General features: G+C 40.5%; 1 protein-coding gene across 1 annotated transcript in view; it reads left to right on the top strand.

Annotated features, from left to right (window-relative positions):
* LOC122845231 (E3 ubiquitin-protein ligase RNF43) overlaps window positions 1-25,466 on the top strand; it is a 102,572-nt gene that overhangs the window by 61,406 nt on the left and 15,700 nt on the right. Inside the window, exon 2 of the mRNA XM_044141404.1 lies at window positions 256-369. Coding sequence (XP_043997339.1) covers window positions 256-369 — 114 coding nt within the window. The remainder of the gene's footprint in view (window positions 1-255; window positions 370-25,466) is intronic.

The raw sequence follows: 25,466 nt of genomic DNA, 5'->3' as shown, positions 1-25,466 counted from the left end.
AGCTTAGTGGGGAATTGATGATAAACTCTGACCTTTGGAACTCTATCCTGAACTGTGGACCTCTTTGCTACTTCTCTCTTTCAGAATCTCCAGTTAGTTTCATTAACTTTTTCCAAAGTCCCATTGAAATGTTGTGTAGCTAACATAATGGCATATAAATTGTGATTGCTCAGAATTTCAAAGATGTTTGTGTTGCTTGGGTAAGAATAAGGGAAAACAAAGTTTCCTTACCCTGTTTGTCTCTGTCTTCTGCAGTATCACCCTGTGTCTCTGTGCAACACAAGCGAGGATGAACGACAAGACAGCGGCTTCATCACCATCGTCAAGCTGGAGCAATTAGGTCCCCACTGCTCGCCGCTGCTGGATAAGGTGCCCTTCACACACAAAACACACAAGGATGCTGCTTTCTGTGACCCCTTTTCTTTTGTCAGACTTGGCAGCAGAGAGACGAAACATCTCTCCACGCTGCCTTCTCTCCCAGCTCTCCTTCCGCTTTTGGATAAAATACAAAAGGTTTTTGAGGGAATTATTTGGCAGATTTTTTTTCTCTTTAGGACAGTGATCTTTCAGGGTGAGGTTTTGAAAGCAAAAAAAGAGAAAGAAACGAAGGGGCGGTGGGGTGGGAATGGCTCGGCGCTGCTATGTAGCAAGTGGCTATGAGCCCTGGCTCTGGATGTGAGGCTTTCGGGCCCCAGCTGTCACCGGGCCGATCTCAGCCAGCCAGACGCTAAGGGTTCTCCATTTCTGCTTCCCTCTAATAAGAATGCAGCCAGACCTCCGCAGATTCCAGCCACAATAATTTCAATGCATGTGTAAGTTTTGTCGGAGCTGACCTAAATCTCCCCCCGGCGTCTTTAAGTATTCTGCCATGCGTCGCTGGCTGGCATCCCTCGGCTTGAAAGCGGCGCGATTTAAACTGTTGCTATTTTTCTCTCCCGTTTTTCAAGTGGTGACAAATTAGCAGGCAGGAGTAGAGTTAGGCGGCTCGCTTTTTTTTTAGCCTGTGTTTTCTTTCCCCCCCCTAATTTAAAGCCATGTCGAGGAGCTGCCCGCCGCGGCGACGATGTAGAGACATTCCCACAGTTTCCCTTCTCTTCCCTCCTCCTGTTGCTCCCTGCGAGGGTGGGTTGGTTGATGGAGGGGGTTGGGGGGGGGGTAAAGAGCGCTGTCACTCAAGGCTGACTGCAGAGAATAGTTTTGATTAAAGCCTTAATGGCAACCCTGTGTTGTCCCATAAACAAAAAGTTCCCTCGCCCTCCCCAACGCTAAAAGAGCGTGGAACAAAAGGCGACTGCTTCCGAGTGCTCTCTCTCTCTCTCCCTCCCCGCTGACGGCCTTTGAGATCCAGAGAAGTTAAGGAGGGAGGCGTGTTTGTGAGGTGGTGGCGGAGGGAGGGGGGGGGAATCTTGTTGTTTTGGCTCCCTGGAAACTATGTGTTGCAATAAACTCCAATCCAGCCACCTGCATCCTCCCTTTTCTTGGTGGGATTCAGAGCTTTTGGTCATGGTGGATTTACTGGGGGGAGTCATTGTGGGGTGGAGGGGGTTTCACCATGCAGCTGTTATGAAGTTCACCCCATGCCTTTTGAAGAGGATGAATCAGACCGTACTGTACGGGATGTACGGTGCCCTCCCTGCCTCCGTTCTCTAGATGGCACTTGTTTATAGTTTAGTCTGGCTGCAAGGCGCCCCGGCCAGCCTATAGGAGCCTGGCGCTGCCACAGAGGGCTCGTGTTGCGCCACGTACACTTAGAATAGAGCGCAATGCAAACAAAGTGAGGTTAAGAACCTTAATGGGAAAGGTTTTGTTCTTGTCCTTTGATTTTAGGTTGGTTTTCAAAGATTCCTTGAGTCGCTGCAAGGAGATTTGTTCACCCATCTGCCCAGTGTTTAGTGTTCTTTACCCGAGCTTTCTCACCGTGTTTTTGAACATTTCGGCTGGTGTGGCTCCTAGGATTAAAGAATGCACTGATCAGAGATTGGTGGTCGGTTTCCAATTGGTGAATTTGTAAAACCTCTGACCTGTAAGTATCAGTTCAACTGGAGGCAAAAAAAAAAAAATACATAAACAACATCGAAAATATATTTTATACTTTCCTGATAAATTTCAAATGGAACAGATAATGATTAGGGTTAAGTGCAACAAAGATTTTACTAAAAGAACAAACTTTTCTTTTGTTAAAAATCAGATAAGGCATCGGAGATCCCTTTAATATTAACAACAGTGCTGGCTAAGCTAATATTTGAATGGAGAAATCTTTGATTTTCTGTCAGTTGTGTTAAATTTTAAAATCAATAATTAATTTATTGTAGATATATAGGAGCTTGTCTGTGATCAATGATAGTCTTCTGTTAGAGGTGACAGGATTTCACTGTTATTTCACAACAAAGACAACATGATTATGATGGTGACATTTTAAATAGTAATATCATATATTAGCAATAAGGCGTATGTGTATTTTATGAAATATACCGCTGCAAAAACTGTGAGATTTTGAAAAGATTACCAACATTTCATCTTTAAGGGAACAATCAAAGCAATTTTTATATGTACATTTAGCCTTTTTGTTACCTGCAACATGTTTTTACTCTACAGACACATAGCTGCGTTCACGGAGTGGAAAAAAAAGAGATAATTTCCAACCAGCCAATCACAGATCAGGCACAGACCAGACTAGTAAAACTGGTCAGTGGTTCAGGTCACTGACCAGTTTCTCTTTGCTCCTCTCCTCCAGATGCACAGTTTTCTTTTTCTGTGTTTTGACACTGTGTGTCATCCCAAAATAAAGAGAATAATTGAAGATACTGTCCACATCTTTCACTGAATTCTTCTTTCATATAACATTAGATTAATGATGGGAACATTCCTTATTTTAAATTTATGATAAATTTTCATGTACAACTTTAAGCTTACAGATAATGAATAAAGTGGAAGGCATCCACTTTATTAAAAACCTGTTCAGCTTTATTTGCATTAATCATTTAACACTTTTATGAATTTAACTTTAACTTTTATTATAAAGCTCCGGAAAATCCGAAATTTCCCTAAAGGTGTACAAGTTTCCTCTTAGCTGCAGCTGGTGAAGTGTGTGTGTCCCTCTCTCTTTGTAAATGTCTGAATCAGATCCGTCGACCACTCCAGTGGTTTTGCGTCATTCCGCCGCACAACATACTTTCTCTCTCTGTCTCTGTTTCTCTCTCTCTCTCTCTTTCTCTGTCTCTCTGCCAGCATGTTGTGCTGCAGTGGAAAAGATCCGTCCACTCTCTGCTCGCCTCGTCTGTTTACACGGAGGCTCTGGAAAGGTTCTCGGGTCGAGCAGCGGAGCAACACGAGATTCAGGAGGAGAAATCTGAGAAAAACTCACACTCCAGACCAGTTCGACTTTATTCCAAACACGCTCTCCCATCAGCTACTCCCACTTTGTGTTCAGCTTCGTGAAGCACTTTAACCCTGGGATTGTTTTGTGAAAACAGCTCCTACGGTGACTGAGTCTTGGGCCCTTGCCTGAACTTGTTAACTCTCATAGAGGTTTTCTTATTGATTCTGGCCCCTCAGATGAAAAGATCTCTTGCCCTGCTTTTTGCAGTAATCCTGTTTTCTTTAACTGAGCCTTTGAAGTTCATCTGTTTGTTCATCCAGTATGTGTGTTAGTGGATCATATCATGTCAGGCGTGCTTTACAAACGTTTCACAGCGGATCACATTGTTAATCAATCTGTTAATACACCCGTTTTAATGTGTCACATCCATTATGAACACAAACTATTCCTGATCCCTGCATGACGACGCCCGCTCATTTCTGCATTCATTAGAGCCGCCTTGTGTCTAATCAAGTCAGTTTTATTCACTCTTTGTGTGTAATAACAAATATGGCAAAGCAGCTTGTAATGTGCTGTTTGTTTCTGATAATCGAGCACCATTATAAACCAGGCTAAGCGCCAGGCAGCATTAGCATGATGTGTAGCGCTAGCTACCTGATGTAACAGCTTTATTTGGAACTTCATGCTTATTAAGCGTAAGAGAAAATGTCAGCAATAATGCAATTACTGCTGACACCGTTGTGAAAAACAACAGCTAAAACCAAGTTTGTATTTACTGATTACATACAAACTAGCAATAGCACTGCAGTGTAGCTTGCTTCTGCAGGAGGTTAGAAAGGTGGTAGCTTAAAATTTCAATTAGTTATTGCTTCAAAACTTAAGAAAATGCATTGTTGTTTACATATTTGCCTTGTGTGAATGTTTGGGCAGATAACTAAACATGAGAATGCATTTTTGGTGGTAATTCTGGGGATTGTAAGAGATTATTGGCAAAAGCCCCAGTAATAAGTCTTTTTTTTAGTGTGGTACTACACCAGAGGAACACAGTGCTGTGCAACCTCCATTTATTAACATGTTTTTTTGGCATTTGAATGTGTTATAGGCAGTAAAATATATTTCCTTCACCATGTACTACTACTAGCGGTTAGCATCAAAAACAAATAGCAAATCAAATAAGTTTTCCTACTGGCAACTGGACCACATTCAGCTTAGACATGATGACATTTTCTGGTCTGAATTCGACATAATTTCCATTTTCTAGTTGGACTTCTAACACAAATCGAACACACCATTCATTAGCACTGACTTCTAGCTAGCTGCTGCAGTGAAGTTAGCATCAATTAGAAAACTAGCAAACGCTAACAATCAATGAATATGAACCATTGCTTCAGATTTTGGCAGTTAGCATTATCTTTTCAATGCTCTATGCAAATAGTTACTGCAAAAACTGGTATACAGGGGCCAAAAACAGTCTTTGGGAAATGAGTCTTATTTTGCCGTCTTGTGAAAAAACTTAATTCAGTTCATTCATGTGAATTTATATGTACACATGTCTGTGGTGTAACAAGAAGCTGCATGAGTTAGCCTGTTGTCACTCAGTCGTCAAACATAAATAGTAAAGCTGAGATTGAATTATTGATATAGTTAGAATACAGAGGGCTACTATTACCATATTCACATCCTATTTACATTAATGTCAGCCTGTTGTATGTGTTTGTTTCTCTACTTGCAAGGCCAGTTGTTAATTTGCTATAAAGATCAGAATATTCTGAAAATAAGCTAGTTCTTGGTGAATTTACTGGTATATTTTGGGTCATAGTCATGCTGTAGGCTCCAGTTCTGGTTCAGCTTTTTCTTTTTTGTTTTTTGTTTTGTTTTGTTTTAATATTTGATCTCATGTTTCCCTCTGATTAAAGGAAGAATTCATGGAGGACGATGGTGAGCCGTCATCTCTAAATCATGACACTTTCACCTCCACGTGTCACAGTTAGCACAAGCTCTTCCCCCTGAAATGTTGGTATTTTTCCGGTGCGCAGGTCATCCATGTTTAGATTCAATTCTCTAAAGAACATTATTCCAAAATTGCTCATTTCAACTGTCAGAAACACACCAGAATGTATGTTTGTGCTTTAAACAGAACACAACAAATTGCACAGAAATGTTGGGTCGTTTCTTCAAACTTTGTTTACTATTACTGTTATTATTTTATGTTTTGTTTAAATTGACATGAAATATTCATATACCTAACTATTAGAGCAACACAGAGACTGACAGATTTTTTTTCTCACACAACTATACATACATGATAAACTGCATTAGAGTGGACAAAGCTCAGTGTCTTTGAACACGGAGCACCTATAGGGTCGATCTGCATTTTTTTGTGTTTGTTTTCCCTTGGGAACGCCGTGAAAGAGGTGCACCTGAACAACTTGTGTCTTATCACACGGGCGACTGCTGCAACACGCCTACCTCTGGGCAACACTTAAAGATGAAAGTGATGAGGAAGGTGATCTGTGGAGGCGTTGACTTGGTAACCAGGTGTTTTGGAAGGAGGAGGAGTATTAAAACCTACAGATTAATTAATCAAAAACGACAGATCTGGAGGGCACATAACCATCAGGGTTTCTGCGGTTTAGTTTTGCAACAAACTCGCGCACTGTTGCAAAGAAACCTTTTGCTCCTGTCCCCGACAGCAGGTGAAAAACATTCCTACAATCTTTTTATTTTTTTTTCTGTTCCCCAGGTATAACATGAAAACTTCAAAACACGTGTGGGTTGAGAGTTAATTGGGCGACATTATCGTTGCCTGCTGTTTTGGATCCGATCCATTCCCTCCCCACAGATATGTTTTGAGGAAAACAAACCGATTGATTTAATAATATCTACTCCACAAGCACATTGGGCTGCTGGAAGGAAGGAAAGTTAGCCCAGCACCATTTGGAGGAAGGGATTTTATATTGCTATTCCACACTTTAAATAAAACACTCATTCGGAAGGACTGAAAACTGTGACTGGCCGGTCTGTTGAAGCTCAGATCTCATGTGACAGCTCGATTTGACTGGGTGACCTAACTTGCGGGCTCCAATCCATTTGACAAAAAAAAAAAAAAGAAATAAAAAGGAAGTCATAAACTGCTCTTAATGGTTACGTTGGTCTCCTACTGTTGCCTTAGCTTCCAGACTAGTAAAAGCAGTCCCAGTGACAGGAAGTGGTTGAGAACAAGAGAAAGCGCGCTGAGGGATGGATAAATCACAGTCCTCATGACATTGTTTTTCTCTCTTATTGACTGCAGGGGGGCCTCAGGCTGTTATTTGTAGACAGGTCGCTGGAACGGCAACGGCAGCTGCCTTTGGCATCTCTGTTTTTTTTTTGTCAACCGAGGCCAACGTCTCCGGCTCAGCTGGGACACGTCAAGGAGGAGGAACATCGGGAAACATCTGGAAAAAGACGGATATTTTAGCTTTTAGACTAAATGCAGAAAGCAGCAGGTACACAATGGCCGTTTTGGCTGGTATGAAATGCGTCAGTGTTTGAAGACTTCTGAATTCGCTTTGATTTCTCTCCTGAAAAATTCATTATTCGCTCGCCTTGTGCCAGACGGTTGTAGAAAGGTTGTATTCCAGAGGATGAACTAGGACTTTCTGTCTCTTTCTTCTGTTAGTCTGAAACCCTTTTCTTTTCTCTTTTCTTCTTTGGCTTTACTTTAAAAGAGCTGCAGAAACCACGCACATTCCAGTATCTGAAGCAAACACAAACACACACACCTCCCCCTCCCAAAGTTTAATCTGTTTCCAATATCAGATAAACTCTGAGTCTACTACATAAAACCTGTAAAAACCACATGGGGATAGTTTAAAATCTGTTTTTTTAGTCCGTCCACCAAACTATACAAGCTGTTTCTTACTTTTTTGTTGAGAGTAATATTCCTTCTGTACTTTGACAAATAGGTTTATGGTTTGGTCAGGTCTTCTTTTGTGCGATAGCTTCAAAAGAATAAAGATTACATTTCCATACAGGTTTAGAAACAACCCTGGTTAACGTTTTTGTTAAGATCTCCTTTCATTTTGCTTGCTAATTTCGGCTTCCATTTAACCTTGACAAACTTTTTTTCAGGCAGCAAAGTAAAAACGAAGAAAAAAAAAACCCATTTTGACTCTTCAACTAGTGAAGAAATAAAAGGTTGGTTTTCACACCTCGTCCGTTTTGTTGGTGAAAACCCTGAAAGTCGCCTCAAATAAAAGCCACCAAACCCAGCAGGAATGAGACTGGAGTCTTGACTTCTGCAGACCTCTTCGATGACTCATCGTTACATCCAGCTGAGCAAACGGTTAAAACTGTGGCTGCACAGACAAATGCATCAAATACTTCTGACCGGAAAAAAATTGTGGCCTGGCAATAATAAGTCTGGCACATCCGTTCAATTTTTTTGCCATTCTGCAGGATGAGTTTTATTGACATTTCACCTCAAAAACACAACATAGTAGAGCAAAAAGTGTTAGAGTGTAAGTAAAAGGACTTTTTTAAAAAGCGGGACATGCCTATGTACACAGACTGTATATTATATATGCATATAACCTCCAAAACAAAATGTATTTCTGCAATTCCTTTCAGAAGTTAATCAACAGTAAACAGATTATAATATGGTTGAAATAATCAATCGTGATTATTCAGTTATTGAAATAATCGTCAACTAATTTAATATTCGAGGAATTGTTAACAGGAATACACAGACTCAAAAAAAGGCCATATACTGAAAAAACACCAACATATTAAGAGAAGAATTAGGCCAATCTGTACAAAAATATACATATACTTTGCATGTAAGGTTAAAACACTTTTAGGTTTTGGCCAAAACTGCTCAAGTTCCATCACCCGGTTCAGATTTCCTAAAGGAGTGCAACGTTATTGCATTAAAATGTTTATTTTCTTATTTTAAAAAATGAATTTAGTTGTTTAATTAGGCCATTTCTAATATTGTATAAAAATGTTTAAGTAGTAAAATGAAAAATCTGCAGGAAGTGCCAATTTTCTTAATCCTATTAATCGATTAGTCGTCAGAATAGTCAATATAGTTGCAGTTCTGGTCTCTAATGGGAACGTGAATGTATTTGCTCTGTGAAGGCCTCAGAGATTTGCGGCTTCATGTATCTGGCCTTTATTGAAGACGAATGATAAGAAGAAAGTCCAAACTGTGCAGACGTTTCCCACAAGCCAGCCAGCAAACAGGTGGAAGAGGGTGGATGGAAAACCAAACTGGTGCACGAGGTGGAGTAGGTGCAACACGTCGGTGGCAGCCTCATGCTGCGGGAATGCTTTCCGTCAGCAGGGTCAATGGGGATTTTAAGATGGATGAAGCTAGTCATGGAATAAATATGTAGTTATGTTCTCGTTGTCCTTGTTGCCGAAGCTTGAGTAAAGATGCTTTGACTGTTCAGCTCAGCATCACGGCGAGTGTTTTTTACGTTTCCTCATTCTCTGCAGTTTGTTTTCCTGCACCCATGCGGTTTGTTTTGTGTCCTTCTTGTTCTTCCCTGAGGGTTTTCAACGAAGTCACACAATGTGCACCTTTGTCAGACCTACTCCCTTATCCACCTCTTAACGGGAAGAGTCCCAACCCCACCCCACTCCGACATGAACTTCCGTACTTTTTACTCATTTGCTTTTGCGCTGTTGTTGATGCTAAGAAAAAAACCCCAGCACTATGCTAAAAACCATTCATTCTGGTGTTTGTTTTTGGTTAGAAAATTATAACGTATGACATTAAACTACAGGACAAAATTCTGGATTCATAAAATACTTAAAATAATACATTTATAACTAAATACTGTTCTTATTTGCATTGTTTAAGATGAAATACAAAGTAAAATGTAGCTAAAAAAAATGATCTAATCAGCTTTTCTAGAACAAATATCTCCTCAAGTCTGGATATTCAAATGAAACTCCAGATGAGCGATAATATTAAAAGCTTAATGAAATATTGCATCTATTCAATATAATTGCTAGAAACATTGCATCAGCAAAAGATATAATATAATAAAAAAAATTAAAAGAAATTCTGATTGTAAATAGAAAAATAAAAAATAATAATTAACCTAGAGTCATGTTCAATAAATTAGAATATTATTTTCTGAACAGGCACATTTATCAGAATAAAAAAAACCTTTTCAAAATAACCACTTTTAAGCTCGTATTAAATTAACTGTTTATTAAACCCACATTTTTCTATTATTATCTATAAATCTGAGCAGAAAATCATCACGATCAACAGAAATAAAGGCTGGAAAACCCCAGCGTGTGTGGCATTAATCTACATAAATGCTTCAGGTAGTGATAAAATGTATTTAAATAAATGTACACTTCAGTAATATTCTTAATTTATTGAATATAAAGTAAATCACATTTGAAGGATTGTATCACAGAGCAAAGATGGAGGCAATTTGGGTCACATCTGCAGTAGCACTGGTGTGGGTGTGTGTGCGTGTGTGTGTGTGGGTGGGTGCGTGTGTGTGTGGGTGTGAGTATTCCCATGGGAAGAATATTTTAGACTAAGAAAAGTCGGAGGCAGCAGGAATGTTTTTCAATCTACAGTCACCCAAACAAGCCTTGAGCTGCTGTTTGTTGACCTCATCTTATCTCTGAAGGGCTGGAGGCACAATTTCAGGAATATTATCCACACATTAGGGGCAGACAGCTGCATTCAGGCTGTTCAATGCCTCAACCAGCTAAGTAGGGATTCACCTTGAATGAAATTTCCCACTGGTTACAATGGGAGTTCACCAACAAGGTGGAATCTGTGGGTGTGGCAGCAACTGTAATGTACAGCCGTGTACTTTTTAATAGTGGTTCTCTGGAACCAGAGAGGGGAAGGGTGGATTAGAAACACCAGAATAAGCCTTTATTGTTGGGGGAGACCATTCACTGGGAACTTTGCTTAGCGAGCGGCCCAACAAAGAGAGGAGGACTGCAGGTTTTCCCTCTTAATGAGAAGTGCATTCCTGTTTTTGTCATCACTTCAAAAACAAGTGGTATCCTCTGCATTTCGCAGCCACCTAGTTTTTGTTCTGAGTTATTTTGGTGGCCTCAGAGAGGCAAAAAGCCCCCTTGCAAACTGAATGGTGTTTGTTCAGGTGAGCAGAACAAGGGGCACAAAAGTATGGAACTGTCCTCAGGATGGTGAGAGGAGATGTTCGTTAAGGCATTTTTGACCTGTGGAGCAACACAAGTCAACTCCATGGGAAGGCTCTTGTTATCGTGATTGATGTACCGTATTTTCCGCATTATAAGGCGCACCTTCAATAAATGGTCTATTTTAAAACTTTTTTCATATATAAGGCGCACAGTAGAGGCTGGAGTTACGTTATGCATCCATTAAATGGAGCTGCGCTAAAGGGAATGTCAACAAAACAGTCAGATAGGTCAGTCAAACTTTATTAATAGATTACAATCCAGCGTTCTGACAACTCCGTTCACTACCAAAATGAATAAACAGCTGTTTTATTATTTTAAAGTCAGTGACGTGGTAACATGTAGGGCAACATTTATCTCACATAGTGGAGGGGAACTTTTCCTTGATTCAATTAACATGTAAAAAACAGTCTGATACTGTTATGGTAAATCAAACGTTAGTGCAATCACAATATAGTAACACTCTAAATAGTGCAAAGCAATAACAATATATCATTAACTCAACGTAGTTCAAACGTTAATGTCCATATTCACAATATGACCAACCTTGTTCAGCTGTAAACACACCAAGTAAACATGTAAAGCTCACTTTATTAATTTATTCCTCGTCCACGAATCCCTCGAATTCTTCTTCTTCAGTGTCCGAATTAAACAGTTGGGCGAATACGGCGTCCAACATGCCGGCTCCGTCTCGTCAAAGTCGTCATTAATAGAGTCAGTGTCGCTGCTGTTGTCCATCAGTTCAGTGACAATTCCTGCCTTCCTGAAAGCTCGGACCTCAGTTGAGAATGAGATATCAGCCCAGGCATTTACGATCCACTGGCAGATAGTGGCGCATGTCGTCGGCGCTGTCTCCCCGTCTTGATGAACTTCTGTCATCCACTGTTCCCACGCAGTTCGCAGCCCAGCTTTGAATGCACTGTGACGCCAATATCTAGCGGCTGGAGTTCTTCTTCTTCTACAGGGTAAAATGAAGTCGGCGGCTGCTTACCGTAGTTGCGAGAGCTGTTGTGGCTCAATATTGATCCATATATAAGGCGCACTGTTGGCTTTTGAGAAAATTGAAGGCTTTTAGGTGCGCCTTATAGTGCGGAAAATACGGTACATATGTAGTATGTTGAGGGGTGCGTCAAGAAAACATTTCCCAACCAGTAAATGCACCCAGTTTTTGCGGACATCAACACTCTTTGGAGTGGAAGTTGTAACTGAATGTTGAGGTTTTCAAAGTTAGCTATGTGCTCTCTCAATCAAGTGTTTGGAAATTAAATCAGAAGAAACGGAGATATAAGAAGCCACTTCAAGGAAAACTGCGATTTTTTTATTTATTTTTTTTCACGTGTTGAGACATGTCTGCTCTTCATTTTGGCTTTAAAATGTTGAGAGAGAGCAAGACCTGGATAACAAAAAGGCTAAGCAAAATACATGAAATGTCTGTTTTATACAGGAAACCTAAGGCTCAAATAAAGGTCTACATTTTCAGGGTGTCTGTGCATCCTTACAAATTCTTACATTTGTGTATCTAAAATTAATTCCCTTAAATGTCTTAAATTCATTATCAAAATGTAAGTTAGCATTAAATATGTTAATCACAGATCTTAGTCATTAACCATGTTGTCATGGCAGGACTATTTAATCTCATATAGTCCATGCTTTTTAAAATCTTGTCTCAGACTTACAAAAGTTTGAGCCTCTCATAGAAATCTACGTTTTGTGATTCAAAGTGGTTGATGCTACCGTTAACTAGATCTTAATGTGGCCTTGCTGGCTAGCTGTCTGTTTTGCATCTATCAAAACTATCTATCAGGGGTAACTGCACATTTATCACCAGTTGGCTAGATGACTTTCGTCTTCTTCAGGGCTGATGCCACATACTTTCTGAGGATAAAAGTTTGGTGCTACAGCGGTTAAGACTGCAGAGAGTGTGGGAAGAATAAATCTTCTGCCAAGATCCAGCAGACCCTTAGAAATGTCACAGTTTTGTTCCCCTGGAGTGAATAAACCACCCCAGAAAACAGTCGGCGCTGCCGCTGATCTAAGGTCAACATTTGGTCCGACTCAAAGTCTGAAGTTGGAGATTGTGTGGATTTTAAACACGGTGGTCAAGCACCAGTTTTGACAAGTGCAGAATTTTATTTCAACAGAGTTGTTACTATGTACGAAAATACAGCTGAGCATTTGTAAAACAAAAAGGCTAGTAAAAGACATTTGAAGTGTTGTCCTCATCTTATAGCCAAAATTTTCTTCATTAGCAAATGAAGAAAATTTTGCTAATTGGTTTGTGTCCCATCAATCTGGGACACAAACCCAGATTGATGCAAATCAAGGTATAATCTATTCATCACTGACTATCGTAATATGTTGTCAATTTAGCATTAATTCTAATGACCTAAACCAGCATACAACAAGAGCAATAATCAATCAGCGCCATTGTCTGGATGCTGGGAGCATTAAAGCATTTCTGGGGTTAGACAGTTCTGCAGGTCAAATCCTAGCACACCACCTTGACCTGCCGCATTGTTGACATTCACTTCTGTTCACCACTGTCATCACGGCTGCCAACAAGGTGTGAGTGATTTGCAGAGGGTCTCCGCTGTGCTCCCGCCTCTCATCCTGTCATGGCTTGCCGGTTTCGTGCAGGATGGTCGCGTTGCTAAGCTAAACATTGACTCGGAGCTAAAGGAACAGCAGATGCTTTTCCCAACACATGCATAAGAGTCGGACGATTTGCTGTTTTGCTTTTGGAGGTGATGTGATCTGATATGCTGGCTCTTTTCTCCCGATTAACAGCTTGTTGCTCGCACTTTCTCACTCTTCTGCTTTTTCCTTCTTCCCTTCCTCTCCCTGAAATGGCACACAGGCTGTGCACAGCCTCTGCATGCTCACAGGCAAAGGCTTCTCTGGTTCTGCAGTCCAACTGGACATTTTCATCGGGCCACCACAAACTTTTTGTACCAAAACAGTGAGATGTCTACACTGTTGCCTAGTGGGAAGCAGCTCTTCAAAATAGAAACAGTTGGACTATCACCTGCTTGTGTGTGGATTGTAAGCTATCTCCCCCTAACGTGTGATGGCGGAAACGTTACACTCATTACTTATGGATGCTAGCAAATGTGTTTTGACATAAAGCACATGTTCAATTTATCTGTTCGGCTTACGCATACAATATAGCACAGCTGGCTGCCACAGGAGGTTAGAAAAGTGTGTAACACTTCAAAGAAGCCACACTCAAACACGACAGCAAATATCTATTGCTTTTCTTTATGTTTTGGTCTTTAAAATTTGTTTTTGTATTTTCCTTCCATATTTTGAGAAAAAGTGGTGTTTGTCTGAAACATTGTTTAATACGTGGCAGTGGATGTTTCACCTTTTTTAAGCATATTTTTAAGAAATATAGTTAAAATTTACAATTCCTTCATTTAAAAAAAAACAACTCTTCTGAGCTTAATTCAACATTTTCCTCTTTCCAACTTCATTTTCTGTATTATTGTAATATTGAAACCCGCCAACAAGTTCAATAATAGGTTATAAGGAAATAACTTGAGTTCTATTTTAAATATGTTTTTGTCTAAAGAATAATTTAAGCCTCACTGACTTCCATGTTTAGCTTATTGTGTGTAATCCAAAGAAGAAAAAACTGCAACAAAAGCTTCCACTAGCGCCTGTGTTTTAGGGCTTCATAGTTTTTTTCCCGAGGCCAGTCGAATGGCTTTGTCAGGGTGATTGTTGTACAAAACACACCAGTTAAAAAGAGTTTTACATTCCAGCATCTTCTGCTGGCTTTCTTAACAGTTTACATGATATAAACGTGTCTGTTTACGTACGAAGAATGCAAATATCCTGCTTTACTGATAAATATTTTACCACCACGTGAAATAGTTGCGCTCAGAAGTAGGAACAGTAATAAAAAAAAGTCACATTAAATGTAAATTTATGAATTTGACTAGTTGTACATTATAAATGTATTTCTCTCTCTGTTTTTTTTTTTTTTTTTTACCAGAACCTAGTAATATGTTGCTAACAATCCTTTCAAAAATTGGGTGTAATGAACAAAGTTTCTAGCCGACCGAACAACTAAGTTTTGAAAATGAATTCACAGTCAAATAATAAAAAATAAAATAAAAAAATTGGAAAATAGTCTATCACCCTAATTGATAAATATGTTTAGCATGGTAAATTCATGCTCATCCCAATTCCTGCTGTCGGATTGCGCTGATGAAGCATGTTTCATTTTTGCGTTTTTGTCTGAGCCGTCGCTCGAAGGAGCAGCCCACCAGCAGAGGCTGTAGAGGCTGTTTTAAAACGGAAACCTGCTAATAGCCTCCGTGAAGGGCAGCTCCACATGTTCGCAGTGAGTTTAATGGAGTAAATCAGCAGGCTGTTCCATAGCTCCTTACATCCTGTTGTGTTTAAATAGCCCCCTTGTAAATCTCAGTGTTTTTGCTCTATCTGATGATTGCGTAAACTGTTCAACTCTTACTCTGATGAGTCAGCCTCGCCGTGCTTAGTAAACCCCAGGGTAAGCAGCTGGAAATGGCTTGCAGTGGACTCTCACATGAATGCTTCTTGAAATTGGCAAATTTTCGCCCAAAGATGATATTTTCTCAGTGGTTGGAGTCGGCTAATGATTTCTCTTTCGCTCACACACCGAAGTGCCTTTGTGATCGTGCGTTGAGGTTTAAAAGTGAGCACACTTCGCTTTTGCCCCGGCGCGCGTCTGTGCACACGAGGCTGTTTATCTGCCGCCTGAGGGTTAAACACGCCACCAACCCTGCAGGGCTGCTTCTGGTATTCCAGAGCGAATGCCTCTCAAGGCTTTTGTATTAGCTCGGCACATCTCTCGCTTGTCACTTCAAAGGGAGCGTGCGAGGGTCAGGGTTTCATCACGCTGTCGTTTGGCACATGAGATATGAGAGAGAGAGAAAAAAAATGCTCCTCTAAAAATAGGAGGTTGTCCTCAAGAAGAAAGATGGGAGATATCGTTCAGAGCCAAAATACTTTTGGTCGTGATGCGTTCGTGGCACTCAGGCACCTTCAGTGTGAAGCAAGTAGGGCAAGGGTGGTTCTCTTGTGGTTTAGGTGGTGTATCAAAAATATTTAGAGAGTTTGAGATGTTTTCAGATCATTATATCAGTTGATGCCTTTCCCGTCAGCCTGTATTTTTCCACATAGAAATGGCAAATAGGATCATATGATGAGTGCCTAATGGCCCTGCAGTTACAAATGTACTATATCACAGCCTCTCCCTGATGAAAGAGGCGTTCATAGGGCAGTGACTTATTATTACTGCTGTATTAGTGCTTTGATCTTCCAGCAGCTTGAACCCTGGAGATTTTGAAGGGGTGGCTCGTCAAAATAGCTTCGCAGATGGGCCCGGTCTTGCCTCGGCTGTGGGGCGAGGAGGCCCGGAGGTGTGTAGAAGCACCCGTGTTCTCGAAAACGTGGCTACTGAGGGATGACACCGCAGTTTATTGGATCTGTGGTTCCTAATGCTTGAACGGATGTAAGAATTGCATGATGACAAAGGCTTGTTGATATATGGTTAACTATTTTATGTCTCCTTACAACGCCTTGCAAAAGTTTTCCTACTTCTTGAGCTTTTTTTTTTGCACTTCTTCTGCAAACGTCAATGTGTTTTATTGGGATTTCTATGTGATAGACCAATACAAAGTATTGGTGTCATATGATCTGACACCACTAAGTAAAATCCACGGCAACCATCGCTGCTCAGAGTTGATGGAACGATGGAGCTTAATTCAAGAACTAAACCTTGAGACAGGAGCATAAGTTCCAGCTTCCAGCAGGTCAAACACTGTAAATGTAAACGCCAGAGTTACAATAAAATGGTTTACTCAGAGCATATTCATGTGTGAGAATGGCCCAGTCAAAGTCCAGATCTAAATCCAATGTGTGACAAAATTAGTTTCACGCCTGTAACGCGACAAAATGTGAAAAGGTCCAGTAGGTATGTGAAGTTTTGCGAGGCACAGTAGATGGATGATTTGTCTGCCTGGTGCAGATGGTTTTGTGGAAAATAGAAAAGCCAGGTTTTCTTTTCAAAGACCTTAAATAAAAAGGTGCTTCCCTTAAATCTCTGCTGAGGAGCTGCAGTGAACCACAGGTTGTCATTCCAGCCAGGACATTCCTCTATTAATGACAAAGGCAGTGGGAAGTCTCATGGTGAAACATGAAGAGGGAGACGGGAACAGAAGAGTTGAATGGGTTGATTCAGAGGAGTGGCAGGCAAGGCCGGTGGGTGACCCTTACCGTCCAGTCTGTCAGACCGGCTCCTGGTCAACTCTGCCAGGCCAGGCACAGCCCTGTTGACAGGAAAAAGCGTTTTGCTTTGATTCCACTCCGTCACGTCTTTTTTTTTTTTTTTTTTTTTTTTTTTGGTCTGAGTTGTACCTGCTGCTTGCATTCCCTCTTAAATCTCTTCCCACCCTCCCGTCTTCCAGCAGTACATCTGGCACAGCACCCTTCCCATTGTGCATTCAGAGCCGCTGGCCTCTCTTTAGGATCTGAATGTTGTTTTCATATAACAGCAAGCGGAGGCATGTGGAGCCTCTTTTGAACCGCTCTGCAAACAGAAAGAGATTTTAACGCTGCCTTTATGAGATTAAGTGAGACATTCCCATAAAAAAAAAGACATTTCCTTATATCCATTCACCCTTCCCAGACTCCCTGTCTCTTTACTCTTTTCTTTCTTTCCCTCTTCATCTCTGTCCCTTTAACTTCTGCCTTTCTTTTTGGCTTCCCTTAGGCTAAGACAATGCTACACATCTGAAGAAAGTTAAATGCAAAGTAGACGGGTCGGGTTTAACAGCAACTTCATCCACAGGGAAGAAGTAGAGCAGATCCTAGAGTTCAGGTCAAACTGGCCGGACCTGGGAGTGCATCCCTGCTGGCGGACACGGCCAGTTCTTGTTCTGACCCTGTTTAAGTGACTCAGATGGGCTTGTGCCAAGTGAACCCTCCACCCACCCACTCTAACAAGTGTTTGACAAAACACATTCGCAGGGCAGACAGTGAGGCTCTGCCGGATGAAACTTACTGGAAAACAATAACACTATTTAGACTTGGATTTGCATGGCATATATGTTTATTAGCCGTTAAGAACAACTTGAGAATAGCTGTAGTAGGCTATAATATTTGTAAAGTCAGATTATGCCACTCAGTGGTGGACTTGCTCCGGGGTTTCAGAAGACATAGTATCCCATTGTATACAGTTGAGAAGACAAGACCATTTATTTTCTGATTCTTGTGATATCACCATGAGATTCTCATCAAAGATGTAAAACGTTGTATCATGACTGTTGCGTATATATCATGCCTACCAGTATTGAAGTAGTTTTGTTTAAATTAGCAAAATATATGTTGATTTTATTGCTCTAAGAGTGCAGCCAGGCGCTACCTTCAACATTCCTATCAACCTTCTTTGTAGTAGTAACATCAACATATTCACAGTTCCCTTGAGTCTCCTACCAGAGACCTGGACACTTAAGTGTTGTTCGTAGCATTTTAGCTGTTATTAGGACTCTGCTGGACTGAGATCTCCTATGTTTCTCCAGGCATCTGTTGCAGCTACTTCTCATTTTCCTGATGTGTCCATTGATCGGTCTCAATGACTGTCCGCTGCTGCTTAAAGATGATGTCTATGTCCAGTTGGTTGGCCAGTACCATGTTGCTGGTTTGTATCTGGAAGTTACACAGGATCAAAACTAAGACAAAACTTAGTCAGAATAATCGCCCACCTTGGGACTTTGATATAGTGGTGTCCAGTCTGAACTCCACAGAGACGTTTCTGTACACCAGGGGTGTCAAACTCCAGTCCTCAAGGGTCGGAGTCCTGCAGTTTTTAGATGTGCCACAGGTACAAAACACTGGAATGAAATGGTTTAATTACCGCCTCCTTGTGTAGATCAGTTCTCCAGAGTCTTGCTAGTGACCTAATTATTGTATTCAGGTGTGGTGCAGCAGAGGCACATCTAAAAGTTGCAAGGCAGAGACCCTCCAGGACCGGAGTTTGACACCTGTGCTGTGCACCATATTGGCTACTTGGGTTTAGACATGTGTTCCTTTAGTGCCAGTATTTTGCAGCACACTGCAAGGAGCTGGATTGTTTCTGGGGCCTCTCTATACAGCCTGCACCAGGGAGTTAGCCTGGTTTGGTTTGGTAGCTCTAAAGTCTCTATTGCTGTTTCAGACCTATTGTCTCTAGCCATTGGTAGGAACGCATCCCAGCACTACCGCAGAACATCCACAGTCTTCATTATTTCTTTTCTACGATGTAAAGTCTATGAGCAACAAGAGAACGAAATGGCGCTCCTGGACTGGCTGCTTTTCAAATGCCAGCCAATACAATTGCCTCGCTATTTCAGCATCTGGAGCTGTATTTTCATACAAATATTTTAAATATTTACAAAGAAATTAGCGAATATGTGGATTTCCTGCAAATATATTAAAACTACCTTCCACAGAAAAATCAAGTGGTCCACTTTACATCCCAGCTCCTTGTCTGCCAGTTCTCTTTGTGTAAGACATTCACAGAGCACTTCATCCCTTCAGGCTATCTCTCTGATGTATTCTTAAAGCTTAGATGTTTGATCTAGGACAGTGGCTCCTGGGTTGCTCAGATCTTGTTCTTACCATTGAGCCAATTTCTCAGAACTCGCCTTACCCATTGCAGGCATTTGACTGGTTTAGGGTCACTAAATTAATCCTTAGGCTTCTTATTGTGAAGATTTGCAGGAAGTTCTGTATTAGTCTGTCTGCTGTTTTGAGGCCTTTGAGAAAGTAGACGCTCATCAAACTGCATCAAGCAAAAAAAGTACTTCAGTAAACTCTTAATAACATTGCAGGCAGCATAAACATCTAAGCTTTTAACAAAGGTAACCTAACTTAAAGCACAAGGTTTGTGGTATTTGTAAGAAATAAGGGGATTTTTGAGTTTGAAGGCTTAGATTTGAGCAGGAGCAATACAGTAATGGATCAAGGAATGCCTGTTTTAAATTGGAACAAATTCTCTTATAGGCAAACTTTGAAAGTAGTAATCATTTCACCTCTAATTTGCATAATTCCAGGAGTTTTACAACTTTATATCAGCAATTGATGTATTAGAAGCTTCTCCTGACTTGGTCACTGAACCTGGATTTGTGTCGTTTTGACCTCACGATTACAATAAAAAGAATAAAGTCAGCAGGTTTAGAAAAGTGTTTGTCACCCGTTTGCAATCATCCAGATTTGACAGTGTTGCATAAATCTGAAGTTGTGTAAAAACTGAACCGTTTGCTCTGCTGCCTAATTCTTGAGGTGTGTCTGCTGATCACCACTTCCACTGGCTGGCGAGCAATTACTGCCGAGAACAACAAAGGCATGGCTCAGTAGCAAATTGTGTTTGCAGTAATCTGTGTAATGACTCAGGATTTAGCTTGAGGCTCACCGACTGTCATCTGCTTTAGCAGCTTTTTCTAAATTACCTTCTAGCCGGGTCTTCATTGTTTCTAGCATGACAAGACCCCCTAGCATCCTTGAGCCCACTTGAGCTGTGGAAGTAACAGATAAAGAGTAACCTTTTCATTTGCTTTTTTAATCGTGTTGGATGTGGTAAAAACCTAGTTAGGGAAAACATGAGCACAAATGGGGGAATAAAGGTAAAGCAATCCTGGTCCAAATAGGTTTGGTAATATTCAGTTTAAAGTGGACGTATCATGCTTTTAAATTCTTATTCACATGTAAATCATTCACTTTTTGTTTATATAAAATAGAACTGTAGTTCTTTGGTCTGACTTCCTTGGTATTGTAGCTCCACAGACTCGTCGTTGACCCCGGTCCGTGTTTTTGGTGCAGTCTTTTTACATTTTGTGCCCCGACACCTTCCAGGTCGCAGAACGTACCACTCCAACCCGTTCGACTATTTTATTTATTTATTTTAGTTTGATACCAACAACATGGTTGTTTACCGGCAGAGAAACATTTTATTCCCAAGTTTATTAAAGATGTCACCTCGTCAACAGTTGTGAAAATCAATAACAGACATTGCATTTTTGTCAAATGCCACCATTAAAATGATCAATACTCATTATAAATACTGGACAACTGGAACCGCTACCTGAACTTTGCACCACATTTCTGATCATTTTAATAACCTCTGGTTTATTTGCATGTCTTACACTGGGTTTTACTTTTTTTTATTTTTTATTTGCCTTCATCCCTCTACATGCTCAACACTTTAGTCAGTAAGGGTCTGAAAGTTTGTTGAATATATATATATATATATATATATATATATATATATATATATATATATATATATATATATATATCATAGACTTAAAATAAATAAATAAATAAATACATAAATAAATAAAGTTTAGGGAAAAAAAGCTCAAGAAATTAAAGTTGATTTTAAATTTTTTTTAAAGATTCAGAATTATTCTTTCAAATCAAACTTGCCAGAGAGAAATCTACACAGCTCCATGTCCTCCGCTGATTGCAGGAAATCTCTGAACACTTGTCTTTGTAATGAATAGAGTAATACAATAATAAAACCAACAAATTGGTCCATTTTTTTGTGAATTTGTTTGTATGTAGGTCAACCTCATTCACAGAGGTCCTGTATTTGTGTGTGTGTGTGTGTGTGTGTGTGTGTGTGTGTGTGTGTGTGTGTGTGTGTGTGTGTGTGTGTGTGTGTGTGTGTGTGTGTGTGCGTGTGTGTGTGTGTGTGTGTGTGGTGGAGCTGTCAGCATGCTGCTGGTGTTTGTGTGCGTGTGTTTGCTCTGCAGAGAGACACGGCTCTGTACTCGGCCGGTTCCAAGAGTGAATTCCTGGAGGCTTACAAGAGCTGTTGAATGAGATGGAGGGCTCAGGACAGGAATGACGGGAGAGAGAGAGAGAGGGAGGAAGGGATGCTGCTCAGCACCATGGGAGGGGGGGTGTCAAGCTCTCACTTACAGGCCTGATTAAATAACAGGATGCTTTATGAAAACAAGAACATTATCTGCCTCTTAAAAAGCCGGGAGAGGCCCTCTAATTGGCTTCCCCCGAGTCTCCGTGTCCACGCCCGTTTGTCAGAGCCGGCTACAAAGAAATCAGGCAGCGCTCTGTTCGCTGCCTCCTCTGGTCTGAGCTCTCATCCGTGCTGCATTACAGGAATGTATCAACGCACTGATACAGGGACTACAAAGAGGGGGGTGTCCTTTTCAACTCAGAGGAGGATTACTCCTGAGCGGAGCTTCTGATTGAGTTCAGCGCCGACAATGAAGAGATGGTGGCTCCTCTCTGGCTTTGGGTGGCTTCTCATGTGGCAAATTTTACAGCTGGGCTTTCAAAAATACCCCATGTGTGCGCGGGGAGGTGTGAGGAAAATGTCAGTGGGAGAGTTGAGAGTGTGTGTGATTCCCTACTAGATCATAAAAACAACGAGCCTGCTCTTCCTCTTTACTCTTTCTCAGCTTCCCTTCCAGTCTATGAAGTTTTCTTAATTATTTTTTATTGCTTCCAAGTAGGGCTGGGGTGCTTCGTGTGGCTAAAAAAAAGTTTCATAAAGGTTTCATAGCAGTGGATATTAATAATTATTGATTAGTTGTTTTTATTGTTTTAAATATCTGAAATATTGAAAAGTGGTGCCATATCCTCTCCAGTTTTGTCCAGTTTTCACTCCACGCCATAGTCTTTTATTTTTAACCAGTTATGAGTGAAACATAAAACTGCTGCTGAGCAACTAACTCAGCAGGTTGTTGCTAGGTAACCAAAGAGCGAATGAGTTAGTTGATGCAAAGCCTTTCCCCTGCCTACATCCCCCAGAATGCTGTGCGGTTGTGGATCGGAGTTCAGTGAATTTTCTATGTACTGAATATCGACACCTTTCTTACATAATGATCTAAGTCATTATTGGCCAAAGGACACATCACTGTGAACACATTGAAACACAGTGGTGGCTGCATCATGCTGTGAGGCAGTTTTTCTCAGCATGGACAGGGAAGACGGTCAGAGTTAATAGGTGGAAGAAAACCCACTAAGGCGGCAAAAGACATGAGACTCCAGCAAGAAAACGACCATAAAAGTACAACTGAGTGGATTAGATCAAAACATTTTACTGAATGGCTCAGTCAAAGTTCGGACCAAAAGCCAAATGAGAATCAGTGGAAAGCTTGAGCTATTTTTCATATTAAGCTGATCAGGAATGATGGCAAAGTTTGTTGTAATTGACAAAGGAGAATACATCTAAAAGGCTTTTTTTTTCTTTTTTAATAGAAAAATGTATAATGTTTCTAACATAAAAATGCCACACTGCTTAGTGTTTCTCTGTTACATAAAACAGAGATTTGCAATGTGAGAGAATTTGAACTTCAAGCAATATAAATCCTTTTGCATGGAATCTTAAAACTAACAATTAATTCAGTCAGTTTGGTTTAATCAGTCAAAAAGTTCAAATCTTTGTCAATCTAAATTTGTTTAGAGCACAACATAAAATAGTTGCAGCCAGTCTCTCTGCCAGAGATTGATTACATTTTTCTCTGTGTAAAAAAACGAAATCCTGTCGCCTATCTTTGGTTCCCCCTACTGGAAGTGTTTTGAATGACACCTTAATTTGAACACTTCCATCAGTCTCCCATGTTTTCATGCATGTCCTGACTGTTGAGTAGCATAGCATCGGCTTCTGTATTCTGAGCTAAAATTGAACTCTGACGTCATGAACAAGCAGTTTGCTGATTTGCTTGTTCACAGTTTCTCTGAATCCAGAACCAAAATTGTCTACACCTAAGAAGTGAGGTTGGTTCACTTTGATTCTAGTGTAAAACACATAAAATGTTATCAAATTGGATTTCTTTTGTCCACAGCAGTAGCAAGCTAATGCTAATGTTTTGTAAAAACAGCTAAATCAGGACTCTAGCTCAGCTCGTTACTATGGTTTTCTGTTCTTTTTGACACCTCTCCCATCTCTTTAACCCTCGATTGTTCGCGCCTGGGAGCGGGCTCTCTGAAGGATCTGTAGGTCACATGATGAGTCGCTCAGCTCCGTCATCGCTCCTGCTGCTGGCACACACTCCAAACTGATCTGTCCCACACACACCCCTCAGGGTACGGCTGCGCGTTCGCTCGCTGCTCGGCTCTTTGATGTTGCCGTGATGTGTTTTGCAAGCGATAGCGTATCAGATGTTGCTGGCTTTTTCTTTTTTTTGTTATTCCTCTTGCCACCTTGTGCTTTGCATTTCAAGTGTGTGTAGCTGTGCCGGCTAATGAGACGGCCTTAAATGACCGCCGCCCGCTGGCAGTGCAGGTGAAGAAAGATGGCCGAGTCCAGACTCTGGATTTCATTTCTTCTTTTTTTGTGATTGTGTGTGAGATGAATACAAACTGAAAGTAGGAATGTGTGATTCAGAGCCCTCCCCCTTCCAGCGTTAAAAACTTTTCCTGAGAGGTAGAATCTGCTCACCTGCCTTGACTTGCCTTCCGCCCCCCATCCTTCCCCTTCCTCCACCCATTCCTTCCTCTTCATACACTTCATGGCCCCCTCCCCCAATTACAGTGGCCCCACATCAAAGAGCTCCTCTGAGTAATAGATACCCAGCGGGGCCACACCCTTCCCCTCCCGCCTTCATCCAGCGTAGCTGCCGCTCAGCCGGTAACGAGCAGACGGCAATCTCACAAACATACGGCGATTATTCACATGCAATTTAGACTCAAATATACAGCCTCCAAACATCATAAACAATATTTAGAGCAAATGCTGTGTTTATTTTTGCTGTACTCTGCTGAAGAAAGAAGAAAAAATATCAGTACAGAGATGGAGATTTTCAGCTTTTGGATCTGTGGTCCTGTTCTGTCCGTGGCTCTTTTTTCCATTCAAAACGACTTATTTGGTCTCGTCTTCAATGCAAGGTGCTAAGAAATGAGAGATTTGTGCAGAGTATTTGCATGTAGTCCAAAAGCTAATGGAATATGAAGCAAACAGATGGAACACGATTGTTCTGAAGTGCATTGAGATTTAGTGTCATCAGGATTAGCCGCTGCTGGCTACATGAGATGCAAAAATCCTGCAGGTTTAATATCCACAAATACATGCATATATATCTAAGACTAGATGCTATTAGGTGTTTGAAATATCTGATTTTTACCTCTATTATCCTCTGCTTGCATTTGCAGCGAAGAGTATGAGATTTTGCATTGAATAGAAAGTCCAGAAACCCTGTTTATTACACCAGCTTAGAGTTTTCAAGTGAATTTTCCTTTAAAATAGTAATTAGTAGTCAGAAATATTTTTCTTGGTATCTGAAATGTATTCCCCTTTTTCAAACAATCTTGAAGAAATAAATTGGAACTAAATTTCTTACACATTTTTGCAACACAGTATTATAGCAAACAGAAACTCATTGAACATAATGGGTCGGCAGCACCTCACACCTACACAAAATTAGAAATTCATTAAAATATGGAAATAAACAATTTAATTCCTTTTTAAAGTAAGAAAATAAAAATTGTATTGCCTGAAATCGAATAACGAAGCATTCCTTTTGTGAATTTGCAAATATAAAAAAACGCTTGAGGAGTTTGGAGTAAAACATATTGACAGACAAAAGGTGTTTTTATCTTAAATGCGAAATATATATTTATGCAATGTAAAGTTTTGAGATAATTGTTGCTCTGAATATGTTCACGATTTTAGATTAATGACGATTAATGATGATTAATATACGATTAATCCCTAGTTGTAACAAAAACATGAAGAGGTTTTTAAATATGCTTTTTCAGTTGAATATAAACACTTTTTATCTCCTTTCAAATAGTCTTGATCAAATAACTGATCTGTTGTTGTTGGTTTTTTTTTGTTTCTGCTAAAGAAGCATCGTTTTTCTCTTCAGTGTGTCAAATAAAAACTCAGATTTGAGTCCAACTGTTGTTACTTTGAGGTTAAACCAACTGAAAGAATAAAAGCTGAAGCAGCTCAGCCAACAGTTTACAC

Source organism: Gambusia affinis, linkage group LG15 (genome assembly GCF_019740435.1).
Source record: "Gambusia affinis linkage group LG15, SWU_Gaff_1.0, whole genome shotgun sequence".
Lineage (NCBI taxonomy): Eukaryota > Metazoa > Chordata > Actinopteri > Cyprinodontiformes > Poeciliidae > Gambusia > Gambusia affinis.
Note: the sequence above shows the minus strand (reverse complement) of the source record. Positions and strands in the feature narration are given on the sequence as shown.